Genomic DNA, 23,322 nt, shown 5'->3' on the forward strand with positions numbered 1-23,322 from the left:
TGAACCCCCTGCTAGTAAAACAACTGTGCACAGTAATTGGGACATTTTCCCTGAAGTATGTGTTGCCTGTCACACAGGATCATGTACTAGTGTATATCATGAAAGCAATGCATGAGAGCACATTGTAATTAAAGAACAATCTCAAAGAAAACAACTTATCTGCAGGTGGATGAAGGAAGCGCATTTGGTTATATTGTACGTACTAGATTTAATATTGACGGGACCCGTGTTTTAAAAAGAACGTTCAAAATAAATATAACTCAATATATCTTTGTGAGGGCATGGTTATAATTTAATCTGGAGAATGGAGCAGGTTGACTCCATCTAATCTTAATGACTCGAAGCCATTTGACGCTCAAAAATTGATTACTAACCAGTTTCAAATTCAGAGAAATAGACTTTGGTTGTAAATTGTCGTAGCAGTTCCCTAGATTATATTGAATGCTTGTGATTTATTTTGGCCTCCAACATTATGCAGTAAATTAAGGATAAAGCTGGCATTCCTTTCTTTATGTAAAGTGCAGAGATAATATTTGCATTATTTAATTGTACAAGATTTTGTGTTCATTATTGTAAGTAATTTATTTTACTAAAACAATCTAGCCATCGAGCTATAGAGATGTCAACCTCCAGAATGTTTCCCAGGTTACAAATGAGAAGCAACGCATTAGTTGAGCAGATTTTTGTTACATTGTAATAAAAGTTTTACAGCTGCTTTCAGATGCAAGATTATCTATAGAATATAGAGTGAAATGTCTCCAAACTGTGCAATCATTATAAACAGTCCCAATGATAATTAGTTCAGAGTTGGCTAGAATAGAAGATTTAACATAGAAAATGGGTGCAGGAGGAGGCCATTTGGCCCTTCGAGCCTGCACCGCCATCCATTGTGATCATGGCTGATCATCCATAATCAGTAACCCGTGCCTGCCTTCTCCCCATATCCATTGATTTTGCTGGCCCTAGAGCTCTATCTAACTCTCTTTTAAATTCATCCAGTGAATTGGACTCTACTGCCTTCTGTGGCAGAGAATTCCACAAATTTACAACTCTCTGGGTGAAAACGTTTTTTTTCTCATCTCAGTTTTAAATGGCCTCCCCTTTATTCTTAGACCTGGTTCTGGACACCCCATCATTGGGAACATTTTTCCTGTCCAGTCCTTTTTATAATTTTATACGTTTCTATAAGATGCCCTCTCATCCTAAATTCCAATGAATACAAGCCCAGTCTTTCCAATCTTCCCTCATATGACAGTCCCGCCATCCCAGGGATTAACCTAAACTGCACTGCCTCAATAGCAAGGATGTCCTTCCTCAAATTAGGAACGGACACAAACGTAGCCAAGGATTTTTTGTGGATAGATTTGCTGCATAAAATTTAGTGTGGTTACATCTTATGATATAATGGATATACTTGTTATGAATGTTTAACAATTTAAAGAAACATTTTCACTTTGGTAAGCTTGTAAATCCACATGTAAATTGACTCCAAAATATTCAATTAACTGAAATTTGTCTAGTTGAAGCCAATGGAATGTTTTAAATTTATGATCAACTTGCCAGAGGAGGTAAGAAGGTACACAAAATTGCTGGAGAAACTCAGCGGGTGCAGCAGCATCTATGGAGCGAAGGAAATAGGCGACGTTTCGGGCCGAAACCCTTCTCCAGAGGAGGTAGTTGAGGCTGGGACCACCCAAATGGTTAAGAAACAGTTGGACAGAACAGGTTTGGAGGGATATGGACCAAATGCGGGCTGGTGGGACTAGTGTAGCTGGGACATGTTGACCAATGTGGGCAATTTGTGCTGAAGGGTCTGGTTCCACAATGTATTACTCTATGATTCTATGACTCTCAACAATTGTCAAAAAAATGACTGTTCTTTCTTCATTATTTGGCTCCATTTCCATATTCTCCAATATTACGAGTTTGATTATTGCTCAGATTTCCTAAGTGTGGTTCTCAGATTACACTCGGATGTCACTGCCTCTCCTTAGTTTGAGGAGCTGCCCAGTGGATCGAGCCTTGGTTGCAATAGATATGCAACGAGGTGGGTGGGAGGGTTGTGGCGGGAGGAATGGTGGCATAGGTGAGCTGGTCAGGTGGAAATGTTAGTGGAAAGGGGAACAATGAAGCAGTGTGATAAAGTGACCAGGAAATCTAACGAATTTAAAGGGTAAAATATATATGAACAAAATGAGCTGCAGAAAAAAAAATGTGTATGATCCTAAACTGCATTGATCCACAAACATGGAATAAAAATTGTCCGTTTAGAATTCAACACGCCTCGGAATATTTTCATTTTCTTCCGTCCTCTCTCCTCAGGAGTGTGTACAAGCGCTCAGTCCAACAGCCTCCAGTGCCTTCACGCAGCCTTCCAGCACCATTAGTTGCCAAAGAGCGCCACCTAGCTATCGCCAGTGCTCTCTGGAAGAATTTCTTCCCTTTCGTAAAGAGCCAGAGACTGTCGCAGACACCTTCTTCACAGACAGCTGACGTTGCTGCAGGTCAGTAGCTGTCCCAGTTCTCAGCATCTGAAAACTGCCTAAGAACGTGAACGTTTCCTGTTCCCACTTGTGCAGGATAATGTTTCAAGCTTGGTATCGTTGTGTTTTTCGAATAAATCCTGTTTCGGTTCCAGCTCGTGATAATTATGCATCACACACACTCGACGTAACTAATTCTGCAATGTAGGAAAGGGAAAGTTTGAGGCCACTGTAAAATAACTTCTTAGATTAAATTACTCATTGAAGTTGTGAACCCATTGCTGTAAGTGCCTCAAGCCTGAAGCTCATTGGAGTTGATGTGACCACAATAACTTGTGAGTTTCTGCAAAGTTTCATTAAAACCTCTAAAACAAAGATCAAATAGTTTGTTCTGAAAATAATATATTGTATTAATATCAGAGAGAGATCACAGTACTGTACAGTTGTGCTCAGATCATTGTCAATCAATGTACAAGTCACCTGAAGGTAGACAGCATGAAGGTAGAAGGTTTTTCAGCATCTGCAGTTCCTACTTAAACACAGTCATCTGACGGGTCATTTATATCTTTCCTTTTAGGATTTTCCCTTTTGGGTGGCACAGAGGTAGCATTGCTTCCATACAGCACCAGAGACCTGGGTTCGATCCTGACTATGGGTGCTGTCCGTACAGAGTTTGTACATTCTCCCTGTGACTGTGTCGGTGTTGTTCGGGTGCTCCGGTTTCATCCGGCACTCTAAAGACGTGCAGGTTTGTAGGTTAATTGGCTTTTGCAAATAACCAATTGTCCCTAGTGTGTAGGATAGTGTTAGTGCACAGAGTGATCACTGGCCAGTACCGATTCGGTGGGCCGAAAGGCCTGTTTCTATGCTGTATCTCTAAAATCTAAAGACATCAGAGGAACTGCTGTTTCACAGCTTCAGCAATCCTAACCTCCGTTGCTACCTTTGTGGAGTTTGCATGTTCTCCCTGTGACTCGTGAGTTTTCATGGGTGCTCCAGTTTCCTTCTACATCTCAAATATGTATGGGGTGGTAGGTTATTTGGCCTCAGTAAATTATCCTCAGTCTATAAGTGATAAGTATTTGATCATAAGATCATTAGATCATGTGATTGGAGCAGAATTAGGCCCATCAAGTCTAGTCTGCCATTCTATGATGGCTGATCTATCTCACCCTCGTAACCCCATTCTCCTGCCTTTTCCCCATAATCTCTGACACATGGCAATGTAAAGAAAATAAAATTGTTTAGGTAGGATTAGTTTTTATTATTTGATGTTTGATGGTCATTGCAGACTCAGTGGACTTAAGGGCCTATTCCATAAAACAAAACAGTACAGCATAGGAACGGGCCCTTCGGTCCACAATGTCTGTGCCAAACACTTTGCCAAGTCAAACTGATCTCATCTTCCTCTACATGATCCATATCCTTATTCACTGCACTTTCATGTGCCTATCCAAAAGCCTCTTAAACGCCACTATCAGATCTGCCTCCACCACCAATGAATTTTGTGGCGTATTTCTCCACAATCCTCCTCAGGAATCTAAAGTTCAAACACAGACATTCCCATTGGTCTTCAAAATCTCAATAGTGCCGATAACATAGAGAGGATCTTGACTTTGAATCAATGAAAGCACTTTTTAAAGTCCATTCAAAAATGTAGTTGCCAAACAATAACTAATCTCTTTTAAAAAATGATTCCCTGTGTTAACAAGGCTTTAGGCACATGAATATTGCTCCTAATCTCAGTTTGCCGTTCCTGACACAGCCCCTCATATCCAGTTCTCCTTTGTATGTGTTAAGGATTGCTTGAGTTTTTAATCATTCTATCAATATTTTAAAAATGATTTGCTATTCATTCCTTGCTGAGTTTCTTGGTCAGGCATTTACATCGTGTATATTAATTTTGATGGGATCCCAATGAGCTGATCGTATAAAGTTTTTTTTAAATTATAATTTATTTACTATAAAGAAACAAAAATGTTCTTGAAAATTATTTCCTGTCTTTATGAAAACAAACACCTCACATAACACAGGATTCTGGTTAAAAATGTTGCAAGGGGTATCTCCGGATCAGAAGGTTCTGTTGCATTACTGAATTTCATAATTTCCATTCAATTATCTTGGACTTTCTATGCTTTACAATGGTAATAGCCATAATCTGTGGTGATATTCTGATCAGAGTCAAAACAAAGTAGGGACTGAAAGCTATTAGATTTTTTAGGGTCTCTTGATGTGTTTACCTATCTTAACGCTGGGTAGTTACTGGTGATTTAGTTTATACAGTAACTTCACAATTATCACTTCTCACTTGTTCGCAATGTGCTCATTTGATAACTAATGATTTCCTATTAAAATCATTTGACCCAATGAACAGGAACAACCGGTGTAAAAAATAATAATTGTGACGCTGGAGGTTTAACCAATGTACAACATACAGGTTTTTGTATGTAGTGGATATTGTTCATGGAATTTTTAATAAAGCAGGAAAAATTTATATTTCAGGGTTCACTCTCTTGGCAACGGATATGCCGAGCACAGCGCCTTCAGACCTCCAGCCGCAACCTCTTGTACACATGATGAAACTGTTTGGCTGGGATGACATGGTACACCCTCAGTTGGTTTCACGATATCTCAGTCATCTAATTCAAACCAGGTAAAAAATTGCTTTCTTTTTTTTTCTCTCTCTGATCTGTCATTTTTTTTCTGTTGAAGCTTCAACATCTGGGAATGGTCCTATTTCTGTCAGCACTAAGTTCCATCTACATAGCAATGCACTTTTTTCACAGGTACTATCCAGAACTTTGCATTTAAGTAATTAACAACTTTCTGGATGAGAATCTGAAATCTTTCACCCAAATAATTCCTGAATAACATGAAAGAATAAATAAATTGTCAATGCCTAATTATTCTTTTGATTTTCTTCCTCCTCAGCGCCTTAGTGGATGCTCTCAAAAGCTTAGGATGCAGTTCGTACCAAACATTTACAATCCATTCTTGGTTTCGGTGCATTTTGCAGCAGCATCTGAATCAACCTGCTGGCATAACAGACAAAACGCACACTAACACGTTTAGTGGTAAGTGAATAATTTGAGTTAATGCATGAGAACATTAACTGGAAAAATGCTCCGTTAACTGATGCATAGATTCACAGAGTTCTTAACTGTAAAACATGTTTCATTTTATTGTCACTGATGACTGAAGCACCTAAATAAACTAGACATTTTTGGAAACTTACTGTACTGATGATGCATGGGAGAGGGAAGATTAGCCAATTTGTCAACTCTTTGCCGATATTATTGTCATATGCACAAGTACAGCAGGTACAGTCTCAGCAGTTACACCCAATTTATCCTTTGGGCCCACTTGCTGACAACCTAGAATGCAATTTCCCCCCATTAATGTGCTACACAGTTTCATTAATTTGATGGACTGTGGCCTAAAGATAGATTTTAATTTTCACCACGGCACTGAATATGATTGTAAGCAGATTACTTACTTATTTACTTACTTACTGCCTATTATGCCGCCTGGCATGTAGGACGGCAACGAAGGTCCTCCACTCCTGTCTGTTCTGGGATAGTTTCTGGACACTACCCCAGGTCAGGTCCATTGTTTTCATTTCCTCCTCTACAGTTCGATGCCAGGTGATTTTGGGTCTCCCTAGATTAGCTACCTAGATTCACCAAGCTCAATTAAAATTAATGCTGGATTAATTGCCGTGGTCAGTTTTCTATCTGGCGGTGCAAGTTAAAAATCACCCACTGGCATTATCTCTTAGAATTATCTCTACTGAAACAGGTCCGCTAGAGCTGCTGCCTCACAACACCAGAGACCCGGGTTCAATCCTGATTTCGGAGTTTGTGTGATGTTAGGTATCAAAAATTACTGCAGGCTCTTGATCAGCTGGGCAAGTGGGCTGAGGAATGGCTAATGGAGTTTAATGCAGATGAATGCAAGGTCTTTGGAAGTCAAAGCGGGGCAGGACCATCACAGTGAATGGTAGGGTCCTGGAGAGTGTTGTTAGAATAGAGAGATCGAGGAGTATAGGTACATAGTCCTGGAAAATACGTCACGGGTAGATAGGATGATGAAGGGTTTTGGTACATTGGCGTTCATCAAGCTGGATACTGAGCATAGAAATTTGGATGTTATGTTATAGTTGCACAAGACGTTAGTGAAGCCGCGTTTATGTATTGTGTTCAGTTTTGGTCAACCTGCAATAGGACGATGTCTTTAAGATGGAAAGAGAGCAGAGAAGATTTACAAGGATGTTGCCAGGGCTTGAGATGCTGAGCTATAGAGAGAGGTTAGGCAGGTTAGGACTTTAGAGGTGAGAGGGGCAAGATTTAATACAAACCAGGACAACGTTGTCATTCAGAGGGTTGTGGCATATGGATGAATCTGGTAGAGGAGGTAGTTGAGGCAGGTGCTATAAACAGCATTTAAGAGACACTTGCTTATCCTTGGATAGGTAAGGATTAAAAGGCTATAGGCCAAACGCATGCAAATGGGACTTGCTTAGATGGGCATCTAGGGTAGCATAGACAGGTTGGGCTGATAGGCCTATTTCCGTGCTGTATGACCCTGTGACTCTAAAATCACTGAAGTGAATTTTGACAATTAGCTTGTTTTTATATTACCTTATCTCAGATATTACCTTAGTTACCATCTCCATTGCAAATGCCCACGGCAGTTGATGATTAAGTTCAACAAGTTAGACATTGTTTCTTAAAATGTAACATTATGCTGGTGATGAAATTATTAACTACATTTACTGACAATAATCCATTCTGAAATATGGCCTAAAAATGATCATCTGTTTATTTTTTGTTTAAAAAGGAAGGGACGCCTTGGAACAGTTGACAGGATTAACCAGGATAGTGTACAAGCTGCCGGAGATGGAAAACCTACTCAGCCAGTCTCACCTTGATCAGTCAACAACCCAGGTGGAGCCTAGAGCTGCTCTCCTCACATTCATTAAGGTAAATTCCATTCTGAAATAGTGTCACCCAAGTATGCAACAAATTACCCTGTACACTTGGGTTCACGCTGCTTTAAGTATGGTTTGTACAAATTATTCCTGTTGAAGTTCGAGGCGGTAGTGGATAGCGTCATCTGCCCAACAGCTATGATATTTAGAAAAAAATCTTGTGGCGGTGGCGTCATGTACGATCTTAATGAAAGCAATTATTTTCTACAAGGGGAATGTACTTGGGGTTGGGAAGAGGGGCAGTGGCAGCTGGCGGGAAGAGAGAATTGTTGATGGAAACGCTGAAAGTACATGCGCCCCAAGCATTCTACCTTAATTATCTTCTGCGCTTTTTCAATGTCGTTCCCACAAGTCACGTAAATAGGGCATAGTACAAGATTGAGGGGCAAGGACTGAATGGGGGAAATTAGTCAGTGGTGGTGAGGGGTGAATTGGTTACTGCGCAGAGTGCAAGCAGGGTTGTTAGTGCAGTGGTCTGCAGATTGTGGGACCGGAGTGAAGACTGGAGTGAGTACAGTTGTTTGTCGGGCTTTAAGTAAACTCTTCTGCTCCTCCAGCTGACAACTAGTACAACAAATTGTTTAAGAAGGAACTGCAGAGGCTGGAAAATCGAAGGTACACAAAAATGCTGGAGAAACTCAGCGGGTGCAGTAGCATCTATGGAGCGAAGAAAATAGGCAACGTTTCGGGCCGAAGCCCTTCTTCCCCATCAGTCTGAAGAAGGGTTTTGGCCCGAAACGTTGCCTATTTCCTTCGCTCCATAGATGCTGCTGCACCCGCTGAGTTTCTCCAGCATTTTTGTGTACCAACTGGTACAACATAGGTGCCTCCACCAGGGATCGGGTCTTCCTGACTTATTATGCCAGTGTTCTCGACTGTCAGAAATTTCAGCCTCCGTGATTTAAAAAAAATAAAATGCTGTTACAATGGAGGCACCTTCCTAACGAGATTGATCAACTTGGTTCCTGGGAGCAGAGAGTTCATTCACACTCTGAACCACTTGAGTTACGATGACCGTATTTGTACATTTCATCTTTTTTTTTCAGAAGTGGATGTAAAACCTGCCCCACTTTCAGATCTCGATGTGCTCTGGGGGGTGGGCTTGGAAAAGCATGAGTAGGTTGACATCTCTACTCGTGGTTGGCTGGGGAAACATAAGCTTTTCACTGTACCTCGGTACACATGACAATAAACTAAACTGTAAATTGTGTCAGGTTACTGTAGAACATGCGGAAAAATGTATTGTAGAATTCCCACAGTATACCTTTCTACATCTAATAAGATCATCCTCTTATTAGTCGTGGAAAGGTGAACCGTGGAAACTACATGGTCAAAATATGTTGATCAAAATAAATGGTTGGAATAAGTCCAGACGATCGTGGAGCAGAATTAGGCCGTTTGGCCCATCAAATCAACTATGCCATTCAATCATGGCTGATCTATCTTTCCCTCTTCTCTTGCCTTCTCCCCATAATCCCTGACACCCGTACTAATCAAGAATCTATCTATCTCTGCCTTAAACATACCCATTGACTGCCTCCACAGCCGTCTGTGGCAATGAATTCTACAGATTCACCACCCTCTGATTAAAGAAATTCCTCCTCATCTCCTTTCTAAAGGTACGTCCTTTTATTCTGAAGCTATAGCCTCTGGTCCTAGACTCTCCTACAAATGGATTATACTGTTCGATGTTGTTTCTGCTGTTCTCAGTTTGATGGATCTGCCACGTTATCTTGCAATTCTTATTCAATTACTTTTTTATACTTTCTGCCATTTTTCTTACTGTAGTCAAATTTGAACTATGATATCAGCTTAATTCTTCTTTAAAAAAAGCGACAATCTGCAAAAGAAAATTGTGATAATTTACCCCCGATGTGCCAGGTGTATAGTTGGATCTGACGTAACATGTATCTTTTCATTGTTCTCCTGCAGGCTGTTGGGAAAACATACACCCAACTACAAACTCTAGGAGACAAATCTTCTTTGGCCTCAAAGGCCCTGGTGTATGCTGGTGATATCCTGAAGTACACTAAGCCATATTTAGCTAACAAGGGGCCAAATGAAGGTCTGCAGTTATTGTACTGGGCTGTTGGTAAGTGTCTTGTCCTTCAGAGTGTGTACATAATGTAGGATTGTACAAAATGTAATCACATAACAAATTCATTTAACCTTTCAGTGTGTTTTACTATTTATTCCCCCATACATGCGATAGCCATGTTATTGTAAAACTGTGCTCCCCCTCTCCTCCATAGATTATTTCCCCTTTTTTTCTTAACTAACTTGGCAGTGCTATTGGTTCACTTGTGAACTCTGAAATGCATTTCACAACCTTACTTCACTGTCTGAAATCTTTTTCAATGATGTGTCAAACAAGTCTATAAATCCGCAGCATGCTAAAACAAGGACATGCTCTTGTGTTGCCTTGCATAATGTCGTGTAAAGTTTAGGATGCCAACCTGTTGTGACACCTAAATAAATTGGGAACTGCAGCAAATGAAAGGGGTCATTCTTCTATTTTTACACTGTCAGTTAATTTGCAATGCATGCATGTAATTTATTCCCATCATCGTTTATCTACACTGTGGATGGCTTGATGGTAACCATGTATTGTCTTTCCTCTGGTACACAAAATTGCTGGGGAAACTCAGCGGGTGCAGCAGCATCTATGGAGTGAAGGAAATAGGCGACGTTTCGGGCCGAAACCCTTCTTCAGACTGATGGGGGGTGGGGGGGGGGGAGAAGGAAGGAAAAGGGGAGGAGGAGGAGGAGCCCGAGGGCGGGCGGATGGGAGGGTGGGAGGAGACAGCTAGAGGGTTAAGGAAGGGGAGGAGACAGCAAGGGCTAGCAAAATTGGGAGAATTCAATGTTAATGCCATCCGGACGCAAGGTCCCCAGACGGAATATGAGGTGCTGTTCCTCCAATTTCCGCTGTTGCTCACTCTGGCAATGGAGGAGACCCAGGACAGAGAGGTCGGATTGGGAATGGGAGGGGGAGTTGAAGTGCTGAGCCACCGGGAGTTCAGGTAGGTTATTGCGGACTGAGCGGAGGTGTTCGGCGAAACGATCGCCCAACCTACGCTTAGTCTCCCCGATGTAAATCAGCTGACATCTAGAGCAGCGGATGCAGTAGATGAGGTTGGAGGGGATACAGGTGAACCTTTGTCGCACCTGGAACGACTGCTTGGGTCCTTGAATGGAGTCGAGGGGGGAGGTGAAGGGACAGGTGTTGCATTTCTTGCGGTTGCAACGGAAAGTGCCCGGGGAGGGGGTGGTGCGGGAGGGAGCGGTCTTTGCGGAAGGCAAACATGGGGGGAGATGGGAAGATGTGGCGAGTGGTGGGGTCACGTTTAAGGTGGCGGAAATGGCGGAGGATTATGTGTTGTATTTTCCGGCTGGTGGGGTGAAAGGTGAGGACCAGAGGGACTCTGCCCTTGTTGCGAGTGCGGGGATGGGGAGAGAGAGCAGTGTTACGGGGTATGGTTCTTTCCTCTGACTGGTTCGCACTCCACAAAATCTTTTCACTGTACCTCGGTACATGTGACAATAAATTAAACTCAACTCAAGAATCATTGGTTCAATATTGTCACATGTATCTAGGTATAGTGAAATTCCCTTTTTGCATATAATTCAACAAATTCGTGCTATATGTAATCATTATCATACCTAAGTTGCAAGAGTGTAAGAATAGTTCTCGGCATCTTGTATCCTTCAAGTTCAAAGTTGTTAAAGATGTAGAGTCTTATCTTTGCCTTAAATGCCCATTAACTTGGCGGCAGTGTTAGGTCGGAAATGCATGAGTTGGCCTGGCCTGGCTTGGCCTGGCAATGATGTCGGTGTCCTCCATAATTCTGCAGGCCGCATTGGACACACGTGCTTGTCTCACCTCTGTGCAGAATTTATTTTAGTTTTGTTTATTGTCACGTGTACTGAGGTACAATGAAAAGCTTTTTCATTTCAGCGGCGCCTGATCCACGCGATCATAGGCCCAAACACTGCTGCAGAGCCTCCCGTGGCCCAATCCACGAGCTCATAGACCCAAACACGTCAAACTCCGACTGCACCATCCCTGGCCTCCCATATCCACCTCTCTGACTCCGACTCTATGCTCTAGGACACCTCCTGCAGTCCCACTGGCAACCACGGAATACCTAGACCGCTTCCGACGATGCGAAAGGTGAGCCTCCACATGCTCACAGGCAGGGTTCCTATCCTCAGTCCGCCGCCATTGCCATCTTGAAGGATCCATCTTCAATCATTCCTGTGATTTGGAACTAATCATCCAATAGCAAAATTCAATTGTTCTTCATCGATTTATTTTTAAATCTGTCACTTAAAAGGCTTCATCAATTTTTGTCGTTGCCAAAAAATATTGGTGTCCCACTGTTCCACGGTGTGATAATAATAATAATAGAGGAACAAAGGAGATAGCAGGAGGTGGCTTTATGGTTGCTCTCAACTTCCCTTGCATTCAGTCAGATAATCGCTGATCTTCTATCGCAACTCCGTCGCTTTTCCATAATCCCGTTATCCATTAATTTTGGTGTCCCAAAATCTATCAAATGCAGCCTTGAACATGTTCAGCAACTGAACAATCAGCCCTCTGATGTGGAGACTTCTAAAGATGCACAGTCCTCTGAATAATAAAAAGGACGTGTCTCATCTCAATTCTGAAAGCCTGATTCAAAAGGAAAGACCATATTGTCATCTACCATGTCTTATCCATTGTAAAATTGCATGTGTTTCAATTAGATCACATACTTTTTAACCTAAACTCCATTGAATAATCTTTCCACTTAATCTCTGTTCATCCTCCCACCTCAGGATTCAGTCTAGATAACCAACCTTCCACTGCCCCCAATGGCAACACAATCTTCCTCAGGCTGTCACGACTACATTGTGGTTTCACGAAAGCTCTATACAATTGCAGAAAGGTTTCCTGATTCTAATGCTCCACCCTTTTCCAATAGTGATCAAGTCAAGTCGAGTTTATAGTCACATGCACAAGTACAACGAGGTACAGGTACAATGACAATCTTGCTTGTAGCATTATCCAAGGCATATAGACTCAGAAACAATACACTAAACACAAAGTACACATAATTATTAAAAGCGCAGAAAAGGAAAAGACTGCAAAAGTAGAAAAATAAGTGCAAGATAGTCAATAGTCAGATTTATTTGTTACATACACAATGAAGTGCAGTGAAATAAACTTGCCAGCAGCGGTACAATAAAAAAGAACAGACAATCTATATTACTAAAAGTCAGATCTTGACCACTTTCTGTTCTGTATATTGATTTTAGAAAAAACGTTGCCACTTATGGCTGTGCTTTTTGGCCATCTTATTCGGAGTCCCCCTCCGCTGTGCAGGGCAAGAGGATTTTTCCCATCGTTGAAAAATAAAAGAGTTATTAGTGTTTAAAAAAATGTTGAGATTCTCTCCTGAAGGCCACGCCGCTTCCGGAGGGACTATAAAACCCGGAAGTGTTGAGTGCCTCAGTCAGTCTCTGCAAGATGGGGGAGCGTGAGGATCACGTCTCTCAGTCCGAGCTGTGAATAACACTAAACACATGTCTACTAAACTGTGAGTGTGGTTTTACTGACCTTGAGTGCCCTTAATGTAGTTTGAAAATGAAAATGTGGTTGGTTTGAAATAAAGCACAGCAAATGGTTGGTGGTGGTTGGTTTGAAATAAAACACTGTAAATGGTTGGTGGTGGTTGGTTTGAAATAATGCACAGCAAATGGTTGGTGGTGGTTGGATTGAAATAAACCACAGCAAATGGTTGGTGGTGGTTGGTTTGAAATAAAGCACAGCAAATGGTTGATGATGGTTGGTTTGAAATGGCAAATGATTAAAAGTCTAAACTTGACAACTTCCTGTTTGCACTGTATTTTGATTTTAGATAAAACGCTACCACTTACGGCTGTGATATTTGGCCATCTTACTAAGTCCCCCTCCGCTCATCAGGTGCAGAGGATTCTTCCCATCAATGAAAAATAAAAGTGTTATTAGTGTTTAAAAAATGTTGAGAAACTCTCTCCTGTCAATCACGCCATGAAGGCCACACCCCTTCCGGCAGGAGGGGGGAGGGATTATAAAAACCGGAAGTGTGCGTGTGGCTCAGTCTCTGCAAGATGGGGGAGGGAGAGGTCACGACTGTGAGCTGTGAATCAACTGAACACACTGAATGTCTACTGAACTGTGAGTGTGGTGTTTATGTGGTGCTTATGTGATGTTTTGTGTGGTTTTATGGTGGTTTCACCCTGCTTGAAATGGTATGAAACTATTTGAATTTGGTGGCCTTGCACCCTACTTGAAATGGTATGAAACTGCACTTGAATTTGGTGGCCTTGCACCCTGCTTGAAGTGTTCAGAAACTGCACTTGAATTTGGTGGCCTTGCACCCTGCTTGAAATGGTATGAAACTGCACTTGAATTTGGTGGCCTTGCACCCTGCTTGAAGTGGCATGAAACTGCACTTGAATTTGGTGGCCTTGCATCAAGACGGTATCATCTTCAAGCCGCGGTCTCCGGTAGGGAAGCACCGATTCGGTACTTACCTTCCAGACGATAGGGCCTGTACATCTGGCCGCCCGCAGCGGCGACTGCGGAGGTTTGTGGCCCCGACCACGGGGAAAAATGGAGGAGGACTGACTGAACTTTGTGCCTTTCACCACAGTGATGAATGCGGTGGTGGATGTTTTTGTGTTAAATTTTTATTGTGCACTAGACTAAGTGGTACGAAACTGCACTTGAATTTGGTGGCCTTGCACCCGGCTTGAAGTGGTACGAAATTGCACTTGAATTTGGTTTACCTTGCACCCTGCTTGAAGTGTTCAGAAACTGCACTTGAATTTGGTGGCCTTGCACCCTGCTTGAAATGGTATGAAACTGCACTTGAATTTGGTTGTCTTGCACCCTGCTTGAATGGTATGAAACTGCACTTGAATTTGGTTGTCTTGCATCCTGCTTGAAGTGGTACGAAACTGCACTTGAATTTGGTGGCTTTGCACCCTGCTTGAAGTGGTCGGAAAATGCGCTTGAATTTGGTGGCCTTGCTCCCTGCTTGAAATGGAATTTCAAGGAATAGCCATGAGTCAACTGCCAGCCTACCAGCCGTGAGTGAGCTGCCAGCACATCAGGCTTGAGTGACTGAGATGCCACCCCAAGAATCCATTTGCCCCACAATGTCCATACTAGCCCTCTGGAAACCAGTCTCTTCAGCCCACAACACCCATACTAGCGCTACAGAAAGCCCCTCCCCCACACTGCCCACTAATATTGGAATTGGTGGAGAGGTGGAATATTGCGTTGGGGGACCAGCCCTCCCGTGTGAACATGGGACCCAACGGGTCCCACTTAGTCTAGTAGTGCAGTTTCATACCATTTCAAGCAGGGTGCAAGACAACCAAATTCAAGTGCAGTTTCATACCATTTCAAGCAGGGTGCAAGACAACCAAATTCAAGTGCAGTTTCATACCATTTCAAGCAGGGTGCAAGGCCACCAAATTCAAGTGCAGTTTCTGAACACTTCAAGCAGGGTGCAAGGTAAACCAAATTCAAGTGCAATTTCGTACCACTTCAAGCAGGGTGCAAGGCCACCAAATTCAAGTGCAGTTTCGTACCACTTCAAGCAGGGTGCAAGGCTTGAAGTGTTCAGAAACTGCACTTGAATCTCGTGTTGATGCTTTCGATGCTGAGCAGAGATTTGCCTGTGATGGACCAGGCTGAGTCCATCACTCTCCACAGTCTCTTGCATTCCTGACTTTGGAGTGGCCTACCAGGCCGTGGTGCAACTCGTCAGGATACATTCCACAGTGCATCTGCAGATGTTGGGACAAAGGGCTTGTATCCATGCTGTATGAATCTATGTTAGAGTATTCAGAGACATACCAAATCTCTTTAAACATTGAAGAAAATAGAGGTCTGGCATGCCCTTCTCATATTTGCATCTACTTGATGAACCCAGAACAGGTCATTAGAAATGTTAATGCTCAGGAATTTGAGGCAGCTAACTCTTTTCCCCATCGACCACCAATTGGTTCAATGGCACTTTATTGTTAGCTACTGTAGGTACAGTGAAATTCTTTATTTGTATACAGTAAAAAAACCTTACTGTACATAAGCACAATCAAACTCGAGTGAAGGAATAGTTGATTACTTTGAGGCCAAGACTGAGTGGCCGGGGCTAGCCCGAGACTGCCAAAGCCTCCTTACCTGCCCACAGACAATGAGGGACTGTGCCCCCACACGGAGTGCAAAGAGTGAGCTGCCAGGACAAATCCAAGATTGAACTGCTGGTACCTGCGAAAGACCGCCTGTGCCCCCTCTTCAAGGCCAACACTGAGCCTTTATGGCAAGCCAGAGACCGCCAGCCCTCCTCTCAAGCAAGAGTGAACTGCTGGGACAAGCCTAAGATCGCCAGTGCCTCCTCATTCAAGGACAAGATTGATTTTCCGGGACAGTTTGAGATCCCCAGCATCTCCTCTTTGAGGTCAAGATTGAGCCGCTAGGACAAGCGTGAGACTGCCAGCACATCCAATATAGTTGCTGCCTAATGGGCCTGTCCCACTTAGACAATTTTTTGGGTTCTTCTTCTTCTTTCGTGTGGCGTGCACAGCCTAAAGTTGTTGGACAACTTGTCCTATTTGATCTTCCGTTTGTGCACGTCGAGTTAATTGCATTAGTCGAAACAGGGCGGACCACGTGAAGATTGCAATCTTCCACCCCATTTTTTGGGTGACTACAGGCGACTGCCACAAAATTTTCAACATGTTGAACATTTTTCTGCAATAGGGGCGACAATTTTTGCTGTCGTAGGTTGACATAGGTGTTGTCGTAGGTGCTGTCGTAGGTTGTCGCCAGGTGTCGTAGGTGAATTCCATTAAAACTAGTCCCTGGCATTCGCCTAAAGAGTCGCCTAAGTGGGACAGGCCCATTACAGCGTTTGCAGCGTCGAAGACCCGGGTTCGATCCCGACTACGGGCACTGTATAGAGTTTGTACATTCTTACCATGACCGCGTGGGTTTTCTCGGAGAGCTGCTGTTTCCTCCTACACTCCAAAGACGTACAGGTATATAGGTTAATTGGCTAGTGGTATGTGTAATTGTCCCTATTGTGTGTGGGATGGTATTAGTGTGCGGAGATCACTGGTCGGTGCTGACTCGGGCCGAAGGGCCTCCCCAGAGATGCTGCCTATCCCGCTGTTACTCCAGCTTTTTGTGTCTATCTAAACTAAAAAAGGAATTGAACTAGCAGAATGAAAACATGGGACAGATCAAAGTGGCAGTCACCAGTCAGGCTAATAATTTTGGGTAGACAAAAATGCTGGAGAAACTCAGCGGGTGAGGCAGCATCTATGGAGCGAAGGAAACAGGCAACGTTTCGGGTCGAAACCCTTCTTCAGATTTTGGGTGATGAGAATAACAAACACAAGAGGAGCAACTGCAAACTGATACCTTAACCCCGCCTCATGTGATCTAAGGTGAAATAAAGAACAAGCAGCACAAAACTTCACCTTTGCCTACTTCTTTAATGAAAGTTGGTGACCCAGTTTAAATGAATGAGTTTGCCTTATATTTCTCAGTGGTGAACCAGGGACAAAGTGAGAGATCATGTGCATTGGCACCTGGCCTCGAGGACACTCAATACTTCCACACTTCAATGTGCAAGGGCAACGGTTATAAATTGCTGACCAAAGACAATTGTTATTTGGCCCAGTTTGTTGCACTCAAGCAACCTTTTGTGGGTGTGTGGTACATTATCAAATATCTTTTGACAACATGATATGCATATGCACTGATAACCTTTTTCTACGTTGCTACATCAAAAATCATTCTTGGATTATTCAAATATCATTACTCTTCCACAAACTACTTGGGCTGCTGGGCGGCTCATTACCACATTTTTTACAATGAGTACCAACAACTGATATGAGAACGACTAGTTTGTAAATCCTTATTCTTTCTCATCATCGAATTATTATTGTTTTTTTGTCATTTGATGATATTTCTCTACATTGGATGAGTGTTTTAATGCAGGAATGCAAGTTTAGCAGGGAACTGAATAACCACTTTTGTGATAAAGGCTAAAATGATTATGAAAGTGCCATTATTGCCCTCAACAAGTAGTCATTATTTTGAAGGAACCGTTGAGAATAATCTAAAGCAATCTTCCACAGTTACAAAGTGTCGCTGCATGGTATTGTAAGGTGTTCAGCAGAGATCGTTGCATTGTGGTACACAGATCATATCAGCTAATAATGATGATTTTATTTGAGCTGGTGTAAGACGCTAATGAAATAACCATCTTCTTATTCAACTTTTATCTTAGTTTATTAAAACTGCTTTTTTGTGCGTTGAGACCTTTCATCCTCAAATAGAAGCGTCCCATTCAGATTTCAGCTGAGCTGGAGGAGGTTAAAGTGTCGAATGCTGCAGCAACAGCATATTTGCATTTTGCAATTATTAATTTTTAACTGTTAATTATTGGTCTTTTTAAGTATTTATTGCTCTCAGGTAGTGTCCACATTATATTCTATGTATTTTCTGTCTGCGTTCGTTTTGAATCTGTGGGTTTGTTGGTTGGGAGCTTCTGGACATCTGAATTTCCCTGAGGGGATCAATAAAGTATTTATTATTATTATTATTATTATTATTATTTCTCAAAGATTGAGAAGATCTTCCTATGTACAAAGAAAACAAAGTGGCTTAATTTACCTTGGAGTTCACATGGCCCAAAGTTATTCCAATCTGTTTGCTTTAAGTTTAATGTGTTCCCTCTTATTTCCAAATCGGTTGATTGGAAAATTGAATGTTTTTCAAAAAATACTGAATTTCAGAATGTGATTTTTATTTTTGATTTTGGTTGTTAATTAACATCTAACATGAATTAACATCTTTTAACTGCACTAATTGACACAGTGTAAGATAGATCATGTTAGAGGGTCATTTACAGTACGTATTTAACTGTGAATGCTCACAGTTTTTGGTCCTTTCGAACTCTGACATACAATTAGATGTTTAATTGAAAATTGAAATTGAATTACACGTTTTAGTTAGGCATATGTTTCTGAGGAAGGCCAAACTGATTCTGACTACAATAAATGCATAACCAAGAGACAAGTACCACCAAGACCAAAGCAGCTAAACTTTATTTAATTACATGCTAATTAAACCTTTTTCATAACAAAATATCTAATTAGTTACTGTAGAGGAATACACATCAATCTATTCAAAAGTGGTAATTAACAAAACCAGATCAACATTAAAAACAGCCATACACACTGATTCAACAGGCAAGTACAGCAGGACTCTATAACACTGCCAATCTACAGAAGCGACTGCCAAGCTCCATGGAAGTCTCACTGCATTACTCACTTTAATATGTAAATTTAGCAGGGCACCATGTGCTGATAATGCAGTTCTTGGCTCTCACAAGGCTGTAATTGAGACACCATCGCCCCCTTGCTACTGGACTTCATGGTGTTGTTTCCAATGCAACTGACAGTTTGCCTGGAAATGCTTAGATACTGTTTTGGATGTCAGATCCATTAGACGCAAAGATCCTTTATGTTCCAAAAAAAATGCCTGATCACAACCTGTCCAGATTGGCTGTCCAGATTAAACTGTCGGTGAGAGGAAACATCACAAACATGGTTATTATTGACTTTTACAGGGGACCATGTCGTCTTAATTACTCAAATTTGTGCTTGTATTTCCTTCGGGACATAAACTGAAGGTGTTTTGATGTGCAGATCTTGAAAGTTCATAAGTGATAGGATTAGAATTAATCCAAGCTTCTATTCTGGTGAGTTTAGCCGCTATCCTTTTCTAATTTAATGATTTCAGCTTGTCCTTCTTCTCCAAGATGGATCGAAAGTCTTCTGTAAGAATGTATGTGCAGGAGGTCAAAAAAATGATTTCAGAGAGAGAGATTGAAGAACCAGGTTTAGTTTAGTTTATTGACACGTGTACCGAGGTACAGTGAAAGGCTTTTGTTGCGTGATAACCAATCAGCGGAAAGACTGAAGATGAATTCAATCGAGCCATTTATAGTGTATAGATACATGATTTTTAGGTAGATTCATAAGGCATAGGAACAGACGTAATCCATTGGGCCCATCAAGCCTACTCCGCCATTCATTCATGGCTGATCTATCTTTCCCACAACCTAATTCTCCCGCCTTCTCCCCATAACCCCAGACACCCTTACTGCGTTTGGACAAAATAATTGTACATTGTCAACTCCTTATAGATGCAGTGTATGAACATTATTTTATTTTAATTCCTCAGAAATATTTCAAAGTGAATTGCTTGTGTTGATAATCCTTCTGTTGCAAGAGGTGGGAAAAGTGGAAGGGATTCAGGGGAAGCTTCCAGGAATACGCTTACAATTAATTGCAACTCCGCACTCAGATCAACCTCCCCTCTGTTGTTTATCTCAGAATAGAACCGTGCCTTGCCCTCTTCTCTCTGCTACCAACGAGCAGGAGGTACAGAAACCTGAAATTCCACATCACCAGGTTCAGGAAAGGCTACTTTCTTACAGATGTCAGATTCTCAAACTGAGCTCCACAACCCTACTTTACCTCGGTAACACTTAACTTGGTTAAGTTCTTTTTTTAGGAAGATGTCTGTTGTATTAGACTTGCCTCCCATCCCCACCACATTACATAGAAACATAGAAATTAGGTGCAGGAGTAGGCCATTCGGCCCTTCGAGCCTGCACCGCCATTCAATATGATCATGGCTGATCATCCAACTCAGTATCCCGTACCTGCCTTCTCTCCATACCCTCTGATCCCCTTAGCCACAAGGTCCATATCTAACTCCCTCTTAAATATAGCCAATGAACTGGCCTCGACTACCCTCTGTGGCAGGGAGTTCCAGAGATTCACCACTCTCTGTGTGAAAAAAGTTATTCTCATCTCGGTTTTAAAGGATTTCCCCCTTATCCTTAAGCTGTGACCCCTTGTCCTGGACTTCCCCAACATCGGGAGCAATCTTCCTGCATCTAGCCTGTCCAACCCCTTAAGAATTTTGTAAGTTTCTATAAGATCCCCTCTCAATCTCCTAAATTCTAGAGAGTATAAACCAAGTCTATCCAGTCTTTCTTCATAAGACAGTCCTGACATCCCAGGAATCAGTCTGGTGAACCTTCTCTGCACTCCCTCCATGGCAATAATGTCCTTCCTCAGATTTGGAGACCAAAACTGTACGCAATACTCCAGGTGTGGTCTCACCAAGACCCTGTATAACTGCAGTAGAACCTCCCTGCTCCTATACTCAAATCCTTTTGCTATGAAAGCTAACATACCATTCGCTTTCTTCACTGCCTGCTGCACCTGCATGCCCACTTTCAATGACTGGTGTACCATGACACCCAGGTCTCGCTGCATCTCCCCTTTTCCTAGTCGGCCACCATTTAGATAATAGTCTGCTTTCCTGTTTTTGCCACCAAAATGGATAACCTCACATTTATCCACATTATACTGCATCTGCCAAACATTTGCCCACTCACCCAGCCTATCCAAGTCACCTTGCAGTCTCCTAGCATCCTCCTCACAGCTAACACTGCCCCCCAGCTTAGTGTCATCCGCAAACTTGGAGATATTACTCCAGCCAAGGCACTTGATCTCCGCCTCCCTATCAACAATATTGCCTGCCATCTATCTACCCGACCTTTGGTTTCCTCTCCACCTTACTTTGGTCTCCTGTGATGCTGCACAACACCATCCTCCTCCCCCTCCGACCAAGCCCACACATCATCCATGGAACAAACCCAAACCCCACCCTCCACCATCACTCTATGTTTAACCAAACCGTATCCTCTTCAATGGTTCAAGAAAGAACGATAAACCCGTAGTTTGTTCCATGGTGAAGATTATCATGAGTCTCATGCATTTCAAAACATTGCACTGAAGTTACAAAACATGTGTTGGCACAGCATATACTACCAGTAAATGCACTCTTATCGGATCTACACTGTTTCTGTTCATACACATTTAACAAAATGTACTTCCTCCATTAAGTAACTTGGAGATTAATGTATAATTTATCACGTTGGAACCCTTTGGTGAGATTTACTTCCATTACTACATCAAGATGATGGAGTAAATGCTAAACAACTAAAGACAGAGTGAGCCTTGCACTTCAGAGTTTGTTGTCATATGTAAAACCAAACTGAAATTAAGTGTTGTGTAAAAAAAATCCAAGGACATTTCAAAATATCACCAATGGAAGTAACAAAAGAACACCAATAAGTTGCTGATTATAGTGTTAATAATGAAGTTGATTCAAACAATGTATATTCATCACAACTAAAATTGCCTGAAATTAATTAACTGTTTCTTAAGTGTATGAAGTACCACTTTATTTTTATTCATAGGTTGCATTGTCAAACACTGGGCCCCAATACTAGCCACTTCAAAATCTCAACAACTTTTGTTTTGCATCATTGATCGCCTGTTATTGCCACATACCCTCTTTCAGCAGGGCACAGGATTGCCCCCAGCAATGTTGTCTGCCATTCGAGATAACTTGCCTCTCTATCTGCAGGTAAGCTCTGTCACTGTCACATCATGGTTGCCTTCGAGGTGTCCTGAGGGCTTTATCTATGTATGCCTTTTTGAGTGTTATTGTTTCTTCATATTGTTGGCTTGTTGAACACTAATGCTTTATTTTCAGATCTCAGAATGTCCTTTTGTGCTGTGAACGGCTGCATGAGCGATGTACAGTTCGGATGGTTAATACTACTGCAAACATTGCATTGTGTAAATCTATCCAGTTGTAGTTAGAAATTATCCAGGTATTTAGTGTTGGGTATCACGAAAGTCAGTGGTCATCATCGCCACATTGTGGACTATTAATTTTTTCTCTTTGGATAAAATAATTGGATAAAATAATTTCATACTCTTCCTGAAACTACAATCGTGTGCAAGGGGAAGGACCAAAAAAACTATTCCTCCTGTTTTATGCCCGTCCCGTTTCTTTATCCAGTTTGACCTTGTACTCAGACTTTTTAAATTGACAACCTTTATCCTTTCTTTTATCATCTTGGCTGGATTTTGCTGCTTGATTTCCATTCTGCTTATGTTTTTTAAATGTTCAATGCCCTAATAGTATGGAATATTGCAGTCCCAACTCTGTAAAAGCTAGTAGGTCAACCCTACTTATTTTCCTTTGTTACTAGTTTATCTGTTTTCATGGTAAAAGCTTTGTGCATATTTCTTATGGCATTGGAATATTTTTCTTTGCTGTTTTGTTTTCTAATTCCCTACCACCATTAATGTTCATACATCCTAAGGATCTGTCGTTGCGCTACTCCACATTCTTGTTCGCAGGCAATCCTTGGTAATTGTGTTGTTTCCACATGCACAGTGACAACACTCAGCCCTTATACAGTGACATTCCTCTGGTTCTCTTCACAATCTAATGTCACGCATTGTTGTTGTATCTCCCAATGCTGGGTGAGCATAAATTTCCTCAAGCCAAGCACTGGGAGGACCAAAGCCATCAATTTTGATTCCTGCTGTACACACTATTCTCCAGGTATTCAACTGCAACCCTCTGAAACTGATCCAGACTTTACATGATTTGCAATCATTGTCGCGTTTCTGATCCAATAAAGTTTGCTGTGGCCTCAGTAATATCGCCGACTTTCACCTTCTTGACTCCCCAAACTCTGTCCCCAACTTAACTGTTCTAATGTTGGCAGTTTCATATTTGTCTTTGGCATCTTTAGTATTGACTATTCTTACACATATTTCGCTGATCTCCCTTGAATTCTCTGTAAATTTAAGGTCATCCAGATATCTGCAGCCTATGTGCCCTTTGCCTGTCACATC

At 41.9% G+C, this 23,322-nt stretch overlaps 1 protein-coding gene across 1 annotated transcript in view; it reads left to right on the forward strand.

The window, feature by feature from the left end:
- mms22l (MMS22 like, DNA repair protein) overlaps positions 1 to 23,322 on the forward strand; it is a 132,204-nt gene that overhangs the window by 88,795 nt on the left and 20,087 nt on the right. The window contains exons 15-20 of the mRNA XM_033021047.1: positions 2,323 to 2,504; positions 4,986 to 5,136; positions 5,415 to 5,557; positions 7,323 to 7,465; positions 9,406 to 9,565; positions 21,864 to 22,033. Of these exons, the coding sequence (XP_032876938.1) occupies positions 2,323 to 2,504; positions 4,986 to 5,136; positions 5,415 to 5,557; positions 7,323 to 7,465; positions 9,406 to 9,565; positions 21,864 to 22,033 (949 nt within the window). The remainder of the gene's footprint in view (positions 1 to 2,322; positions 2,505 to 4,985; positions 5,137 to 5,414; positions 5,558 to 7,322; positions 7,466 to 9,405; positions 9,566 to 21,863; positions 22,034 to 23,322) is intronic.

The sequence above is a fragment of the Amblyraja radiata genome, chromosome 5 (genome assembly GCF_010909765.2).
Source record: "Amblyraja radiata isolate CabotCenter1 chromosome 5, sAmbRad1.1.pri, whole genome shotgun sequence".
In the NCBI taxonomy this organism is placed as follows: Eukaryota; Metazoa; Chordata; class Chondrichthyes; order Rajiformes; family Rajidae; genus Amblyraja; species Amblyraja radiata.